The 16,093-nt window shown below is 40.1% G+C and overlaps 2 protein-coding genes across 3 annotated transcripts in view; one reads left to right on the top strand and one right to left on the bottom strand.

Annotated features, from left to right (window-relative positions):
• The window catches only part of LOC122751015 (pseudouridine 5'-phosphatase), a 183,056-nt gene extending 169,275 nt beyond the window's left edge, over positions 1-13,781 (bottom strand). The window contains 1 exon segment of the mRNA XM_043997919.1: positions 13,407-13,781. Within this exon segment, the coding sequence (XP_043853854.1) occupies positions 13,407-13,494 (88 nt within the window). The 5' untranslated portion in view covers positions 13,495-13,781.
• STS (steroid sulfatase) overlaps positions 13,283-16,093 on the top strand; it is a 194,579-nt gene continuing 191,768 nt past the window's right edge. The window contains exons 1-2 of one of the 2 annotated variants that reach the window (XM_043997918.1): positions 13,297-13,437; positions 13,827-14,425. In XM_043997918.1, the coding sequence (XP_043853853.1) occupies positions 14,415-14,425 (11 nt within the window). In that variant the 5' untranslated portion in view covers positions 13,297-13,437; positions 13,827-14,414. Of the gene's footprint in view, positions 13,438-13,826; positions 14,426-16,093 lie in introns of both variants that reach the window. The other variant, XM_043997917.1, reaches the window with a different exon arrangement.

Raw genomic sequence — 16,093 nt, 5'->3', positions numbered from 1 at the left:
GGAGCACACGATCTAATGGGGGCAACAAATACATGAAGAGGGAAAGGGTCCAAGGTGTAAAACTTGGAAAGGTTGGGGGGGGTAGAAGGGAAGGTCATGAAGGCCCAAGGATGTTATAATTAATCCTGGAGGTGACAGAGAGCTACTGGAGTATGAGTAGCCTAGTAAAACAGTCTGACTTGTGCTTTAAGTAAATAATTTCAGTGGCTGAAGAAGGACTGGAATTGGGATAGACTAGTGGTAGACAGACCAACCAGAGGGTTGATTGCAATTGTCCACGTGTGTGAAACTGAGGGCCTGAACCAGGGGAGCAGAACTATCAGAAAAGAAGAAAGCATATGCAAGAGATGTGGAAAAGGAAAAGTTGATAGGCCTAGGCAATAAACTGGATATGGGATATATGACTTCTAGATCCTTCCCCAAATCTCAGAACCAGTTATTGAGAAAGGATGGAGTGAGATTAGAGCCCATTTAACTGGATGAGATGTTATAACATCTGAAAAAAATGTATGTAAGTCTCACTCAGGCCCAAACTGGTCCTCAAGCTTGATTCTTACTCTTTTCAGTTTCGTATCAATACGTTGACAAGCATTTAGTAAGTGCTTACTATTCAGCAGGCACTGTGCTAAGTGCTAGAAATGTAAATATAAGCAAAAGGACAGTCCTATCCTTAGGGAGCTTACATTCTAATTGGGAAAGGCAACAAATAAGAGGGAACTGAAGTGAGGGAAAGGCTGGGTAGGTAACCTAGTAGGGACATGGTGGCAAAATCCAGAGTCAGAAGCAGAGCTAGAAGGGAATGGAAAGATAGGTAGCCTGAGCATTTCCTCAAAATGGAAGTTCAGGGAAGAAATCACCAAAGGAAATATGGAGTTTCAGGAACAACTGAGACATGGTGGGAAAATTTAAGACAGGAAGAAGCAGAGTAGGGAGAGGAGTGAAGGAAGTCTTTGAACTTGAAACTCAAGCTTGGTTCATTTGAGCCTTAAGACTTGGCCCTTTAATGGAGTAGAAAGAATTCTGAGCTTGGAGTCAGAAAGACCTAAGTTTGAATCATGTCTCAGACATTTACTAGATATGTGGCAGTGGGCAAATTACTTAACCTTTCTAAACCTGTTTCTTAATTTTTAAAATACTATCTCTAGTGCCTGCTGCACCAGGTTGTAGTTATGATCAAATGAGATCACTTATGTAAATTCTCATATAAATGTCTGTTCTCATTCCTCCAGTTGCCCAGAACCTCCTTTCCATGTTTCACCCAAGCTCTAGAGCCCTCCTTCAACATGTTAAGGGCTAAAATTCTAGCTAGTCTGTCTAAAATATCTAATGAGTGGTCGCCAATAAATTATAAGCTTTAGCAAGAGTTAGACTTTTAAGCATTTATTAAGGAGAATAAGAATTTGGTAAAGAGAGAGAGAAAGGCCTAGATTCCTATCTATTAAAGGGAGAGCACATTTCTAGCTCCGCTCTCCACCAGAGTCCAAAGGAAAGAGTGAGCGCCAGTCTCTTCCTTCCTCCTCCCACTAGCCCGCGTCAGGAAGTGACGCCAAAGAAAAGACTCCTGGTCTTGCCCTCAAAGACCTTCGCTTCATGGGCAGAACTCTTCTACAGTAAGTATCCAGCAGGTGGCGTCATTCCAATCGTTACAATCAAAACTTATTCTATGTCCCATTCTCTCACAACTAGCTTTCACACTGAAAGAAACTGGACCAACCAATTCCTATAGGTGTTAAAAAGATGGATAGCTGGGGGCAGCTAGGTGGTGCAGTGGCTCAGAAGTACCTGAGTTCAAATCTGGCCTCAGACACTTAACACTAGCTGTGTGACCTTAGGCAAGTCACTTAACCCCAATTACCTCACCAAAAAAAAAAAAAAGGATGGATAGCTGGATTAATGTTACTCCTCTGGATAGAGCACCGGCCCTGGAGTCAGGAGTACCTGAGTTCAAATCCGGCCTCAGACACTTAACACTTACTAGCTGTGTGACCCTAGGCAAGTCACTTAACCCCAATTGTCACACTAAAAAAAAAAAAAAATGTTACTCCTCTCTTGGCCTTAACACTTTAAAAGGGAGCTTTCAAAGATAAAAACATTAAAACAAAAAGAATGACTCTACAATGGTGGAACAGAGGGCATTGTGGCAAGCCAAATACAGGGTGTCCCAGAAATGTAAAGTTTAAAATTGCACCAAGACGGGGTGGGTAGGTGGCGTAGTGGATAAAGCACCAGCCTTGGATTCAGGAGTACCTGAGTTCAAATCCAACCTCAGACACTTACTAGCCGTGTGACCCTGGGCAAGTCACGTAACCCTCACTGCCCACCAAAAAAAAAAATTGCACCAAGACTGTACTAGGACACCCTGGGGTAGCTGCCTTTTGGTTATCTTTTAAATCAAACTGAGCAGGGAACCATCTTGAGTAGAACCACCATAAGAAAATAGAAATCTAGAAGATGTGTAGACACTAGGAACCCCTTAACACACTCCTGTTAGGTTACAAAGAAAGCTAGGATTCCTCTTATATGAAGCATAGGGAACTCTGCTAAGTTTCTAACAACCTCTCTGGGCATGACATTTTCATTCCAGAAAAAAAAAATTCTTAACTAGAGTTTTGCACAACAACCTTAGTTCACACAACATATTAGTAAGACTGAGAGATGTTGCAACTTCATATTAAAAAGTTACCAGGTCCCATATGCCTCTCAGATATTTACAAGGCTCTATGAAAGGCTTGGCTAATTATGGTCACTATCACACTTTAATCAACATACTAACTAAAGAGGAATTTGCCAAACTCTTTTCCCAGAATGTGAATAGAATTTCCACGTTAAAATTCCAACACTAATGAGCCATCTAGGAAGAGGTTGACTCCCCTTTTAATCAATCCAACAAGCAATTATTAAGTACCTATTACAGGCACTATGTTAGGACACCCCTCTGGGGATACAAAGACAAAATCAAAACAGTCCTTGCTCTCAGGAAACTTAACAGTTTATCAGGTAGAAAATCATGTACATATTTAAGTATAGACAAGAGACATGCAAAATGAAAACCTGGTAATTGTGAGGGAGGCACAAGATCATGGGGGAAGGGAATCAAGAAAAGTCTCCTGTTGGCTGTGGCATTTAAGCTGGGTTTTAAAGTATAAGGAAAAGCTTGTATGACAGCATGGAGGATGCATTATTGTGGGTGAGAACCAACAAGGACGCCAGCTGGACCAGAGAGTGTGTAAAGGCCAGTAGTGTTTAAGCCCAGAAAGCTAGGTTGGAACCAGTTTTTAAAGGGCTTTAAATGTAAAACAGAGAGATTTACGTTGGATGTTAGAGGTAATAAGAGCAAATGGAGTTGATTAAGCAGAAGAGTGACATGGTCCAACAAGAGGTAAAAGACTGGAGGCAAGGAAACCCAATTAGAAGCCTAATAGTGCAGTCAGTCTCTTCTCCTAGTGGAACTATGGTGGGTGTAGGGTCTCCCTCACCTCTAATGCCTTAATTTCCAACCCAGTTATAGAGAGTTAAGTGTTGGGGAGGGGAAAATGTGGCTGAAGCCTGAGATACTGGTAACCTTCACATTTTCACCCTCATTTTCATATACCTAGCCTCAAAACTCAAGGTTGATTCTGTCCACTCAAAAAAGTAATAATAATAGAATAAAAGAGAAGCTGAATAGAGAGAGACAGTAGCCTTGACCTCTTGGTTTGTGATTTATATTCACAACTCCTTTTTGTGCAAATGTCCCCATTCTAGCCCTTGCTGATGAATCTAATTTAGTTGTAATCTTTGGTATTGACTGGAGAACTCTCCATTTAGTGTACTTAAAAGCCCCAAAGTGTTCCATGGTTGAAATGGTTTATGAAAGACTAAATTCAGGAGTATAAAGAGCTAGTCCTTTATGAAGCAGTTTACATGCTTTAATTCGATAGCAAAATAACATTTGCCTGGACATTCACTATGAATTGACACTAAGAGCATTTATTCAATAACAAGAAATCAAAATTAACATTGTTCTACTAGAGTCTCATTGAGATGAAAAAGGAGAAGGGATAAAGGAATAGTTTTATTTGTTTGATGGCACAATTCTCTCTACCACAATAAAACCACTGGGATGTGACTAGCTGGATAAGTGAGACTATCTGGCTAAACTTTCAAATTAGGTGAGGGCTAACCCTTTAAATGTTTGGGTTTTAAAATTCAATTGTTTGATAAAAATCTTTTTTGAAATGCACTGTAATCTTTCCTGCTTTCTTAAAATGAAAATATTAAACATGCCTTAGACATTTCTTGATAACTCAATACAACTCGTCATGATATGCTATAGATGTCATAGAGCACAGGGCTGAATGACTACTGACCCCAGCTGTGGTCTTAAACATTGCTTTTTTGTTTTTGGGGGTTTTTTTGGTGAGGCAATTGGGGTTAAGTGACTTGCCCAGGGTCACACAGCTAGTAAGTGTTAAGTGTCTGAGGCCGCATTTGAACTCAGGTCCTCCTGAATCCAGGGCCAGTGCTCTATCCACTGCGCCACCTAGCTGCCCCAACTTAAACATTGCTTTTTGAAAAAAATCCTTGGTGCTATTTGCCTTTTGGCCATTCATTTTTTTTTTCCCACATAAAATTGAACTGAAGCATGCAGTTCTATGACCTCAAAGAAGTGCTATATAGCTATCTTTCTGTAAAATTAATCAAGATATCAAAAGGTTAAAGTAGTGATTTCTCCCAAAAGATTTCTTTAGGAATTAGTTTTACTTCTATCAACTTCCTTTGACTCCTAAGGACCATTCAAGATAAGAAGCTATGGCTTTTGCATCATTAACATAGCAAGCCACATGTATCTTCTAAGTGTCTCCTTTTATTTTTAGCTTTTAAAAAGTTTTATTGTTTTATTTTTATAATACATACATTTATTTAAAGATTATTCATACTTCATAAGAAGTCTCTTGTAACAAAATGAACAAGTAGTAATAGTTATTCATCTGAAAGTACATGCAACATTTCACATCCATAGCAGTACCCCCGTTTTAAAAAAATTAATAGAAATCTATTTTTCTTTCTCTCCCATTCTCACCCCACTGGAAAAAGAAAACAACATTCTTATAACAAATACACACAGTCAAATAAAACATATTTCCTCAATAGCTGTATACAGAAACATGTCTCATTCTGTACCCTAAATCTATCACCTTTCTGTAATAAATAGTATATTTTATCATCAGTTCTCTAAAATCATGGTTATTGTATTGCTCATAGTTCTTATTCCTACATTTTTTAAAGCTGTCATTACAATGCTCATTGCTATTGTATAAATTGTTCCCCTGGTTCTGCTAATTTCATTCTCAAACAGCTTTTGAAAGTCTTTAAAATTGCTCATTTTTATAAAATTGACATTATAAATTTTTCTTTTAGTTCTGCTTCACTCTGCATCAGTTCATGTAAATCTCTTCATATCTTTTTCCACATTTCTTACAACACAATAGTATTCATCATATTCATTTTACAGGTGAGAAACGTGAAATTCAGAGAGGTTAAATAACTTGCCCATGATCACAACTAGTGTCAGTAAAGTTTAAATAAGATTTCTCCTCACCCTATCATCACTATACCTCCTTAACTCTCTCAGGTAATAGCATTTCCAAATGGCAATGACAACAGCAGTCCCAAACACTAATTCTATTTCCATAGGATGAGGAACACAGATTACTAGCAAAGTATTTTTGCCATCCCTATTAGGCAAACATATACATTTCAAATGATCTTTCACTGAAATTACAAAAAGATACTGGAACCAGTCAAAGTATGTGTGGGGGACGGGGTGGCATCAGGATACAAAAAGACAAACTAACAATAACCACTCATCCAGTCATGACTTAAGTTGTAAGCAATGTGCAACTCCTGTTAAAGTTATAGAGTAAAGAAATTTTCCAGTCACCAAAGATTTTATTTAATGGAAGCCAAGTGTATTTGCATATGCAAGAAATCATAGAATCTCAACATGTGAAGGAGCCACAGAAGTTATTTAGTCCAACCTGTAACTGATCAGAAATATCTCTAATATTACTAAATGTTCTTCCAATCTTTACTTAAAGAACTCCAATAGACCACTTTCTAAGTCATTTTCAGACAGCTCTGATAACTAGAAGTTGTCCTTTCTTTGAATTAAACTGGCCTCACTTAAGGGGCAGCTAGATGGCACTTCGGATAGAGCACTAGCCCTGAAGTTGGGAGAACCTAAGTTCAAATCTCCCCTCAGACAGACAGCTGTGTGACACCCAGCAAGTCACATAACCCCAATTGGCTTAAGCATCAGGGGCCATCTCCAGTCATCCTGATAATATATCTTACTACTGGACCCAGATGGCTCTGGAGGAGAAAGTGAAGCTGGTAACTCTGCACAGCCCTTCCTCACTTAAATCCTCTTTGAAAACAAAAGACAAACAACAATTCAACTCAGTTGGTGCCTACCTGTATTCAGTCCACATTTTAGCAACTTGTTCAAAAATATACCATAGAAAAATCTGTCATATTTCCTACCTAAAAATCAAGAAACACACTGCTTACAGCATTTCCCTAATCTATCTTTTTTTTTTTCCAGGGCAATGAGGGTTGAGTGACTTGCCCAGGGTCACACAGCTAGTAAGTGTCAAGTGTCTGAGGCCAGATTTGAACTCAGGCCCTCCTGAATCCACGGCTGATGCTTTATCTACTCTACCACCTAGCTGCCCCTCCCTGATCTATCAAGCTACTAACTCAACCAAAAAAAAGAAATTTGGTTATGTTAGTATGACGCATGATCTAGACATTCTTTTTTTAAATTAATTTGATTAATATCTTTTAAATCTATATATCTATATCTATCTATCTATCTATCTATCTATCTATCTATCTATCTATCTATCTATCTATCTATAGCATAAATTCCCCCAACATTCATCCTTCTCCCAACTCTCCTAGAGAGCTATCACTACATCCTGACATTCTTATCCAAATGAGCAAAACCCAGTATTCAATGATGTTTAGGAATCAACATCAATCTTACTTATCTGTATGTTTGAGGTTCCACATTTTTCCAACTATGGAAACTTAAAACATTTTCCCATTCCCCCAACTCCTCTCCCTTGATGATTTCTCAAAGATTAAATATAGAGGCATCACTTCCCATTTATTTTGGTATTTTACCATAGCCCTTCATTATTTAGGTAACAAAAGATAAATCTAGACCTGGAAAGGATTTCAGAGGCCATCCAGTTCAGCTACTTCAAGTGCAGACCAAAGGGATTAAGTGATTTGCTTAGTCACACAATTCTTCAGTAATGGAGGATTTTAATCCAAGTTCCCTGATTTCAAATCTAATGGTCTTTTCACTGCCCTTCAGTCATGGGAATCAGTGTTAAAAGCATCCATATTAATTATTAGGAAGATTTTACTTCATATTTTATATGTTCTGACAAGCTCTAACCACACTGATGTGTTTGAGAGTGCCAAAACTACAGGTGTAATTTCCCTCCAGTGACAGTGGGGGTGTTTGCTCTGCAATAGTTTGAAGGTGCAAATTCTTCTTGTACTGAATTAGCAGAGGATTCTTGCACTTTGTCTGTTTAGAGTTCAATTGGCAGGTCAATTACATAAAAATAATGATAATAATGAGGAGGAGGAGGATTATAGGTAGCACTAAAAGTGCTTTAAGATTTACAAAGTATTTTATTATTTAATTATCTATACAACAACTTTGTGATTTGGGTACTATTATAATTTCCATTTTTTGTTGTTCTTGAGTTGTTTTTCTCTCATGTGTGACTTCTTCATGACTCCTTTTGGGGTTTTCTTGGCAAAGATTAGAAGTGGTTTGCCATATCCTTCTCGAACTCATTTTTACAGATAAGAGAACTGAAGTAGAGTTAAGTGACTTGGCCAGGGTCATACACCAAATAAATGTTAGAAACAGAATTTGAACTCAGATCTTCTTGACTACTAAGTTGAGCAGTTTCTTTATCTGCCTCAACCAAACAAGAGGCAGTGGATTTACAACTGAGTCAGTGATATTAGTGGCAAGAAGAAAAGGAAGTAAAGTGGTTTCTTTTTTTTTTTAAGTGTCCTATAATTAATTCTAAGGCCTGATAGTACAAAATTCTTGTATGGAGTCCTATACTATGTGTGGCACAAGGATATTGTTTTTTACACTCATAGGTGGTCTGTCAAAATACTTGATCAAAAATGTAAATTCTTAGCCTTTGTCATTATTTATAATAATTCTCCATACATTAATCAACCTTAAATAATCTCATGGGGCACCTAGGTGACACAGTGGATAAAGCACCGGCCCTGGATTCAAGAGGACCTGAGTTCAAATTCAGCCTGAGACACTTGACATTTACTAGCTGTGTGACCCTGGGAAAATCACTTAACCCTCACTGCCCCACAAAACAAAAACAAAAACAAAAAAAACCACAAAAACCCCCCACACACACACAAAAAAACCTCCCAAAGAGCTGTTTCCAAGTTTGCAAGGCTAATTTGTCATTGTTCTCAAGGAGACTAATAAGACAACACAAATAAATGGGTTTAAAAAAAAAAACCCTACAAAAGCATGTATGAACTGACACAGACTGAAGTGAGGTAAACTAGAAGAATACAATATCAATGTAATAAAGAAAGAACTTTATACATTGGAACTCTGATCAGTGTAATGATATACCACTATCCCAAAAGACCAAAGATAAAGTATGCAAACCACCTCCTGACAGAGAGGTGATGGACTCAATATGCTCTATGAAATATCTATTTTCACCTCAGGTACTGGGATGGTTGGACTGTTAGAAATTTCGGTAATTATTCTTCCATTTTTGGTCATGACTATTCAATGGAAAGTCAAATACTAAAGCTGAAGCTTCAATATTTTGGTCACATAACGAGAAGGCAGGACTCAATGGAAAAGACCCTCTGCTGGGAAGGAATGAAGGTGAAAGTAAAAGCGGATAGCAGAAGATGAGACAGATACAGTGTTATGGAAACAACAAATATGAACTTAGACTTCAAGAAATAGTGGGGAATAGAAGGCCTGGTTTATTGTACTATGGTCCATGGGGTCACAAAGAGCAGGACAGAACTGAACAACAACAAATTTTGGTCATGGCCAATGAGGGAATTTGCTTTACCTGACCATGAACATTTGTTACAAGGATTTAATTTTTCTATTGCTGCTGTTCATTGGGATTGGAGAAAGAGGAAGGGAGACAAAATGAAATACTTAAAGACAAAATACCCAGGCCCAATACATAAAGGAGGGGACCCAAAGAACTGGCACATATTGTGAAGGCCAAAGAGCTATTGCAAATCTGGAGAGCAAGAAAGAGATCACTTCTGATTGGAGAGATCAGGGAAGGCCTTATTAAGGGAGGCATTTAACCTAGGCATTGAAAAAGGGATTTCAATAGGTATAGATATGGAGGCCTTCTATTCTGGTTATGAGAGGATCATGGTTGGTAAAAAGGACAACAGATATAAGTATACCAAAAGTTATACAATGAAGCTTGTCTTTGTATTTTATGTTAATACAGCTTTTTTTCTTATATTATCAACATTATCTTAATAGATTTTACCTTGCTATCCTCCTTATAGGTTCAAGTCAAATGGTGTTTTTTTTTTAATTTTTAGTGAGGCAATTGGGGTTAAGTCACTTGCCGAGGGTCACACAGCTAGTAAGTGTTAAGTGTCTGAGGCCGGATTTGAACTCAGGTACTCCTGAATCCAGGGCCGATGCTCTATCCACTGTGCCACCTAGCTGCCCCTCAAGTCAAATTTTTAAAAAGAATGAGAACCCAAGTTGAATTCAGACTTTATATGACCTTAACTTTTAATATTTGAACATAAATTTAAGCCAAAAAATGTACATCAATAAATATTTGGGGAATCAGGTGCATTCTCAACAAATAAGTAGCAGACCTCAAGTATGGAACCTGTTAAATGTATTGACGTGTTTTCTTAACTGAGCTTATTTATTACAAAGGAAGTTTTTGGTGTGGAAAGGAGTCATTAAAAAGGAACAGTGATCTCAAAATGAACATGAAAAAATATTTATTTAAAAATCAGGTTTATCAGAATTACATCTTAAAGTACTATACAAGTAGCTAACTTTTTGTGTACTAGACCCAAAGAACTAGAAAAAACAGTCATCAAAATGTAAGAGTACAATAGGTTACAATCTAGGTTGATTGGTTCATTTGTTTTTTTAGAAAAATAAAGTTTCAAGCAGAAGTTGACCTTTGACACATATACCAGAGACCAGCAGGGCAAATGGGCTCACCAACAGCATAAGCTAGTTGGTAAAAATGTAAGAGGGGCCATGTTGTATAAAGAATCTGAAGAGCAGAGAGGCAATAACTTATTATTTTGGTAGTTCAACTGATGTCTAGCATGTAGGATGCACATATACTGGGGCTGGAAAGCCTGTACTATTGCTGTTCCTCTCTCCCAATCATCTGTTTTCACCTCAGAGTGCTGAAGAGTGTGCCTAGACTACTAGAAAGTTAAAGAGTCATTTTCTCAGCTTTTCCCAGACTCAGTCCTCCTCAGAGAGGGTCAGGTGGGCAAACTACATATGAATCGAACCACTTAAAGTAGCAGCAGCTTCCAAAAGTCCCCTCACTCTAAGCAGTAAATGGGGTGGCATCTAGGAAAAAAAGTTTGCTTTAACTTTATTAAAATCAACACAAGGCAAAAATGCCTCTGTGAGGGGATGGTAGATAGCAAAGTGGATAGAGGGTCAGACCTGGAATCAGAAAGACTCCTCTTCCTTAGTTCAAATCTGGCCTCATACACTTACTAGCTATGTGACCCTTGACAAGTCACTTAACCCTGTTTGCCTCAGTTTCCTAATCTATAAAATGACTTGGAGTAGGAAATGGCAAATCAATCCAATATCTTTGCCAAGAAAGCCCCAAATGGGGTCATGAAGAATTGGACAGGACTGAACACAGAGGCAGTTAAAGAAGTGCCTTAATGTTTATGAATACCTCCCTCAGGACAATGGCATTCAAAGGGACCTATATTGACACACATACATTTCTAGCTCCTTGTACAAAAGAACAGTTACAATTTTTATCAGTAGAGAATAATTTATCAGTGGCTACTTACTAGGCAAGTTTCCTGGTTATTAATAATTAATGAGGGTTATTTTAGTTATTGATTATTTTTGTTGTTTGGTTAGTTGTCTCACCAAATATGTAGTAGAAAGAATATTGGATGGCATCCTTAGCCTTGGTTCGATAATCAGCTACATGACTTGGGGCCAAGTCACCTATCAAGGGTCAACTGAATCATCTATATGAGTGATTCTAGGGGGAATGTGATGGCAATCTTCATGTCTGTGAAGGGCTGTCATGCAGAAAAGGGATTAAGAAACAACGGAAAGAAGATGCAGAGATAAAATTTTCTAAGTTCAATGTAAAGAAAAAACTTCCTTACCAAGAGAACTGTCTAAAAATGGAACTGGCTACCTCAGAATGGGGTAAGTTTGCCTCTTTAGGGGTCTTCAAGCTGCAAGACCCTGTGTAACACACTAAGACTAAGTTACTGAGAAAATGTTGATCTGTATGATACAGTGGCTGCTCACTTGAGGCCACCAACATTAAAAAAACACAGGCTCCAAGTCCCTATCACTTTGAACAAAGTACCCAGGGCAGAGGCAAAAATAAGACACTCCCTGTCCTCAAGGAGCTTCAATTTTATGGGATTATTCTAGGTACGAATCTACAGGAGGAAACAATATAAAGGTTAAGTGACTTGTCTAGTAGCATAAAGCCGGCAGGCAGGATTTGAATCCTCCTCCATAAACTGGTTGTTAAACATTTACCAGCACGCTTGGGGGCACAACCTAAAGTGCTGTGAAGCAGCACTGGAGACAGGGAAATAAATTCTAGTCCAGACTCTGTTATTTCTTATCTGTTTGGCTGTGGGCAAGTCACTAGCAGCTTAGAATAGATCTGTGATAAATAAAATCTTTCTGTGCTAAATCCTATGATCTAGGTTGGCCCATAGGGACCTGCTTAACAAATGCCTATGAATGTTTTTTCCCTGCAAAAATCTCCCACCGAATGGCCTTCAGTTCAGAACATACTCTGACTAGCTTTAAAAAGACAATGGCTATGAACAGCTAGGTGACACAGTAGGTAGAGCACCAGCCCTAGATTCAGGAGGACCTGAGTTCCAATCCAGCCTCAGACACTTGATCCTTACTAGCTGTGTGACCTTGGGCAAGTCACTTAACCCTCATTGCCCTGCCAAAAAAAAAAAAAAAAGACAATGGTGACTCTTTTCAGGCTATATGGAAATAGATGAGTTGTAGTGCCGTTTTAAGCTTTCTTAATAGCTCTAAAAGCTTAAATGCACTAAGACTTTTGGGACACCTTATAGCTTAAAGCTCACTAAAAATTGCTAGGATGCCCTGTATACTTTTAACCATATCAATGGTCACTTTTTGGATTGAATAGCAGGCCTGGTGTCAAGAACACCTGAGTTCAAATCTGACCACAAACCTTTCTAGCCTATGATCCCTGAGCAAGTCACTTCAGATAATTGTACAGCACTTTGCACAGTGCCAGTCACGTTGTAAGCACTATATAAATGTTAACTATGATGACGATGAGTTTATAAATGTCAGCTATCATTATCATTTGAATCCAGCCTGACCTTTACTAGCTGTGTGACCCTGGGCAAGTCACTTAATCTCTATTTGCCTCAGTTTCCTCATCTATAAAATGGGGGTGATATTAACACCAACCTTCTCAGGGCGGTTGTGTGGATCAAATGAGATAATAACTGTACAGTGTGCCTGGGCACACAGTTCGTGCTATATAAATGTTATGGATTGTTATTATTAACTGTTCCTCGCATTTGACTGAGTTGATCCGTGGAGCTGCCTAGACAGGGCAGTGCACTTAGAATCCCCTTGGCATGGGGGGGCTGCTGTGGGCATCCATTGCCCTTGTTATTCGGACACCTAAGAATGTCATCTGGGTCAGGACCTCTCCCTTCCTGCCCTTGTGCAATGGAGGAGGGAAGGGGAGTTTGCTTCCTTGGCCTAGCAGGTTTCCACTTGGTAACGAACCCTGGGGGACGGCGGGCCGGCCGGGCCACAGAAGGGGTGGAAACGTAGAGGGTCTCCTCCTCCCCTGCCCGTGACAAGCTGCAGTGAGTCCACCCCACCGACAGCTGGATGGGCACGGAGAAAAGCGGCTGCGCCGGCAGCCCGCGGCCGGCTCCGGGTGCCCGAATCTCCTGACCTGCCCCCCACGCGGCCCCCTCCCCCTCCCTGCTGCCTCGGTCCCCCTCCCCCTGCAAGGCTGTCAGAGAGGGAAAGAGACAGAGAAAGCCCATTGCGCCGCAGCCTTAGCGGGAGACGGCCCACAGTTACACACCCAGAAGGAGGCCGTCCATGTCAAAGAGCAGGTGGGTGACTGGCCGCAGCTGAGGCGCAGTAGCCTGGCCGGGAGCCCGCGAGGTCATGGTACCTTGGGCGTCGGTTGGTCGCTAGGCCCGGAGAAGCTGGGAGCTTGAGTTTGCCGCGGGGGGCTTGGAGGGAGGAGAGGGTGGGGGAGGGAGGCCACAAGGTGGGGGTTGGGCTCGAGAAACAGTCGGTGGCCCGAGAGGTTCCCTGCACGCGCAGGCGCCCTGGGAAGCCCTTGCCGCCTCCCCGCCCCCACCGCCTCCCACCTCTGCATCTAGGGGTGGAGGGGGAAGGGTGGGGTTGACAAGAGGGGGGAGGGGCGCGGGCGAGCGAGTTAGAGGACCGGCGAGCGCTAACGTGGGTGTGTGCGGTGCCTGTGTTTCCTGCCTAGATCCCGGAGCTGCGGAGCATGCTCAGATCGAGCCCCCACGGAGACGTTTTCGCAGCGCTCCATTCATTGCCTCGGCTGGAGCTGCAGGGAGGGGGGGAAGGGCAGAAGAGGAAGATGCTAGGGGTCCTGAGGGGAGGCTGAGGAACGCTACCCGAGGGAGGGTGGGAGGGAGGTCAATCATTGTCAGATGACCTCGACTTGCTTTTGGCTGATGGCGTTTGCCACCTTGGACGAGTAGCCGTGGGAACGAATTGGTCTTCTTAAACTAAGGATCAGCTCGCCTAGGGCTACATTCGGGTGCCACTTCCTTCTGAGTTTTTTTTTTTTTTTTGGGGGGGGGGAGAGGGGGGGTTGGGAAGGGTTTTTTTTTTTCTTTTGGCACCCCGCCAGGCTCCCGGCTGTTACTAAAACCAGAAGTGGAGCCTCAAGCTGGAATCATGATGTGCTCTGCGGCCAGCCTGTGGGGCATGGGCTTATTCCAGGCTGGTTTGGGTGGCAAGGAGGAAACGTCTGGGTTATTTTAGGTATGATTTATTGAAGACAGATCTGAAGTCTCCCGCACTCCTGTCTTCTGTACCAGGCTTCATCATGAGTGTCAAGTAAGGCTGACATTTTTTTTTTCCATAGTGCATTTTTAAATAAATGGAATCAAATAAAATCAGAAAACAGATGATATGGGGAAGAAAATACACTAATGAAGTGTTTAATATTAGAGAACTGCAATTAAAATTTCTGTGGTCAATGGAGATTTATTGTATGTGGTGCCATCTTTTGCTGCAATTAAAAAAAAAAGCCTATTATAACCGCATTACCTTTTAAAGCCCTAATCACATCTCATCTGTTGTTTTCTATTCCAGTGTTTCTTCCCCTTCCACCTTTTTTAATGTATCATGAAAATCACAATGTTGGCCTAGCCATAAAATACAGTAATGTGCTTGCACTGTGTTTCTGTTTTGTGTTTTGTGTGTGTGTTTTTTTTAAGTGGGGTTTTACATACATCCACATATAAATGGGTAGTTAATACCAGGGGCAGTTTATCATGATTGGGTTTTTATGACATCATTTTTTTTTAGAGGAGAGCATGCATAACTGAGAAACATTTAAATAAAAGAGTAAGGCAATAGTATGCAGGGGTAATTCCTTGAAGGAAAGCTTTTTAACAACAAAGAAAAATGATTGACCCTAACATAGAGCAATAAACATAAAAAAAGCAGCAAATGAAAAAAAGCAGTGTTAAGATTTATGATGCATGCCACCTAACTGTTCCTGTTTATCAGTAGTATATTGTAAAGGACAATTGTTGAAAAATATTAATATTATTAAAATGCACATTTTCAGTTTAAGCATATTCAAATTCTCAAAGTGATTTCATCGATGTGGCCTTCCTTCCAGTAATACAGCTCTCATGCCTACCCATCCTATATGACTCCTGTCCATGTCCACCATGTCAATGTGCCTTCCTCACTTTCTCTTGATTGCTCAAGCATATCATTGGAACATACGTCCTGTTTGTCAATCATCCTTCACTACATGACAAGCCCATCTTTTTTCACTCATGTATTTTATTTGATGACTTTTTCCACTTCATTCACCTTTGTAATTTTTTTATAATTCATTTTATCCTGTTGACACCCACCAAATGTCTCTTCATTGATGATCCTCATTTTTCAATTCATGATGTTCCATGACTATAGCATCCTAAGAGAATCCAAATTAAAAATGTTCCTGAGACCATAAAACATTTGTACAGAGATCAAGGAATGTTTCCCATGGCAACAACATCACATCTGTGTTGCTCATTTGACAGGTAAAATCTATGTTATTGTAAGAGAAAAGGGAATAACCAGGACTAAAATTTTAAACCACAGTTGTACCTTGAGTGCTACTGCTGTTTGCTTAGATTGTGGTGACCAATGTTTAAAAAGGAAAACAGATTGTTCTACTACAACTCTTTCTTCTACCAGGTCCTTGATGTCATTTCAAGGACCACTGGAAAATCATATATATGTATAGCATTAAATTGGCATGCTTGATGGTGCCAGAAGACACTTGTACTCATGCATGGATTACGTCTTGGCTGTGGTTTATCACCCTTGCAATGTTGTTACATCTTCATTTTAATGAGTAACACTTGAGGAAGGTACAAGAAGTTCATTATATTTAAGAATATAATAGTGGTCAAGAATGATGGTTTGAAATGATAAGGCCTCCATGCCAGCTGCAGTTGAGATGAATGAAAATCATAGGGTCTAAAGAAATCTTAGGGT

This window comes from Dromiciops gliroides, chromosome 3, assembly GCF_019393635.1.
Source record: "Dromiciops gliroides isolate mDroGli1 chromosome 3, mDroGli1.pri, whole genome shotgun sequence".
Lineage (NCBI taxonomy): Eukaryota > Metazoa > Chordata > Mammalia > Microbiotheria > Microbiotheriidae > Dromiciops > Dromiciops gliroides.
This window is presented reverse-complemented; position numbering and strand designations above follow the sequence as displayed.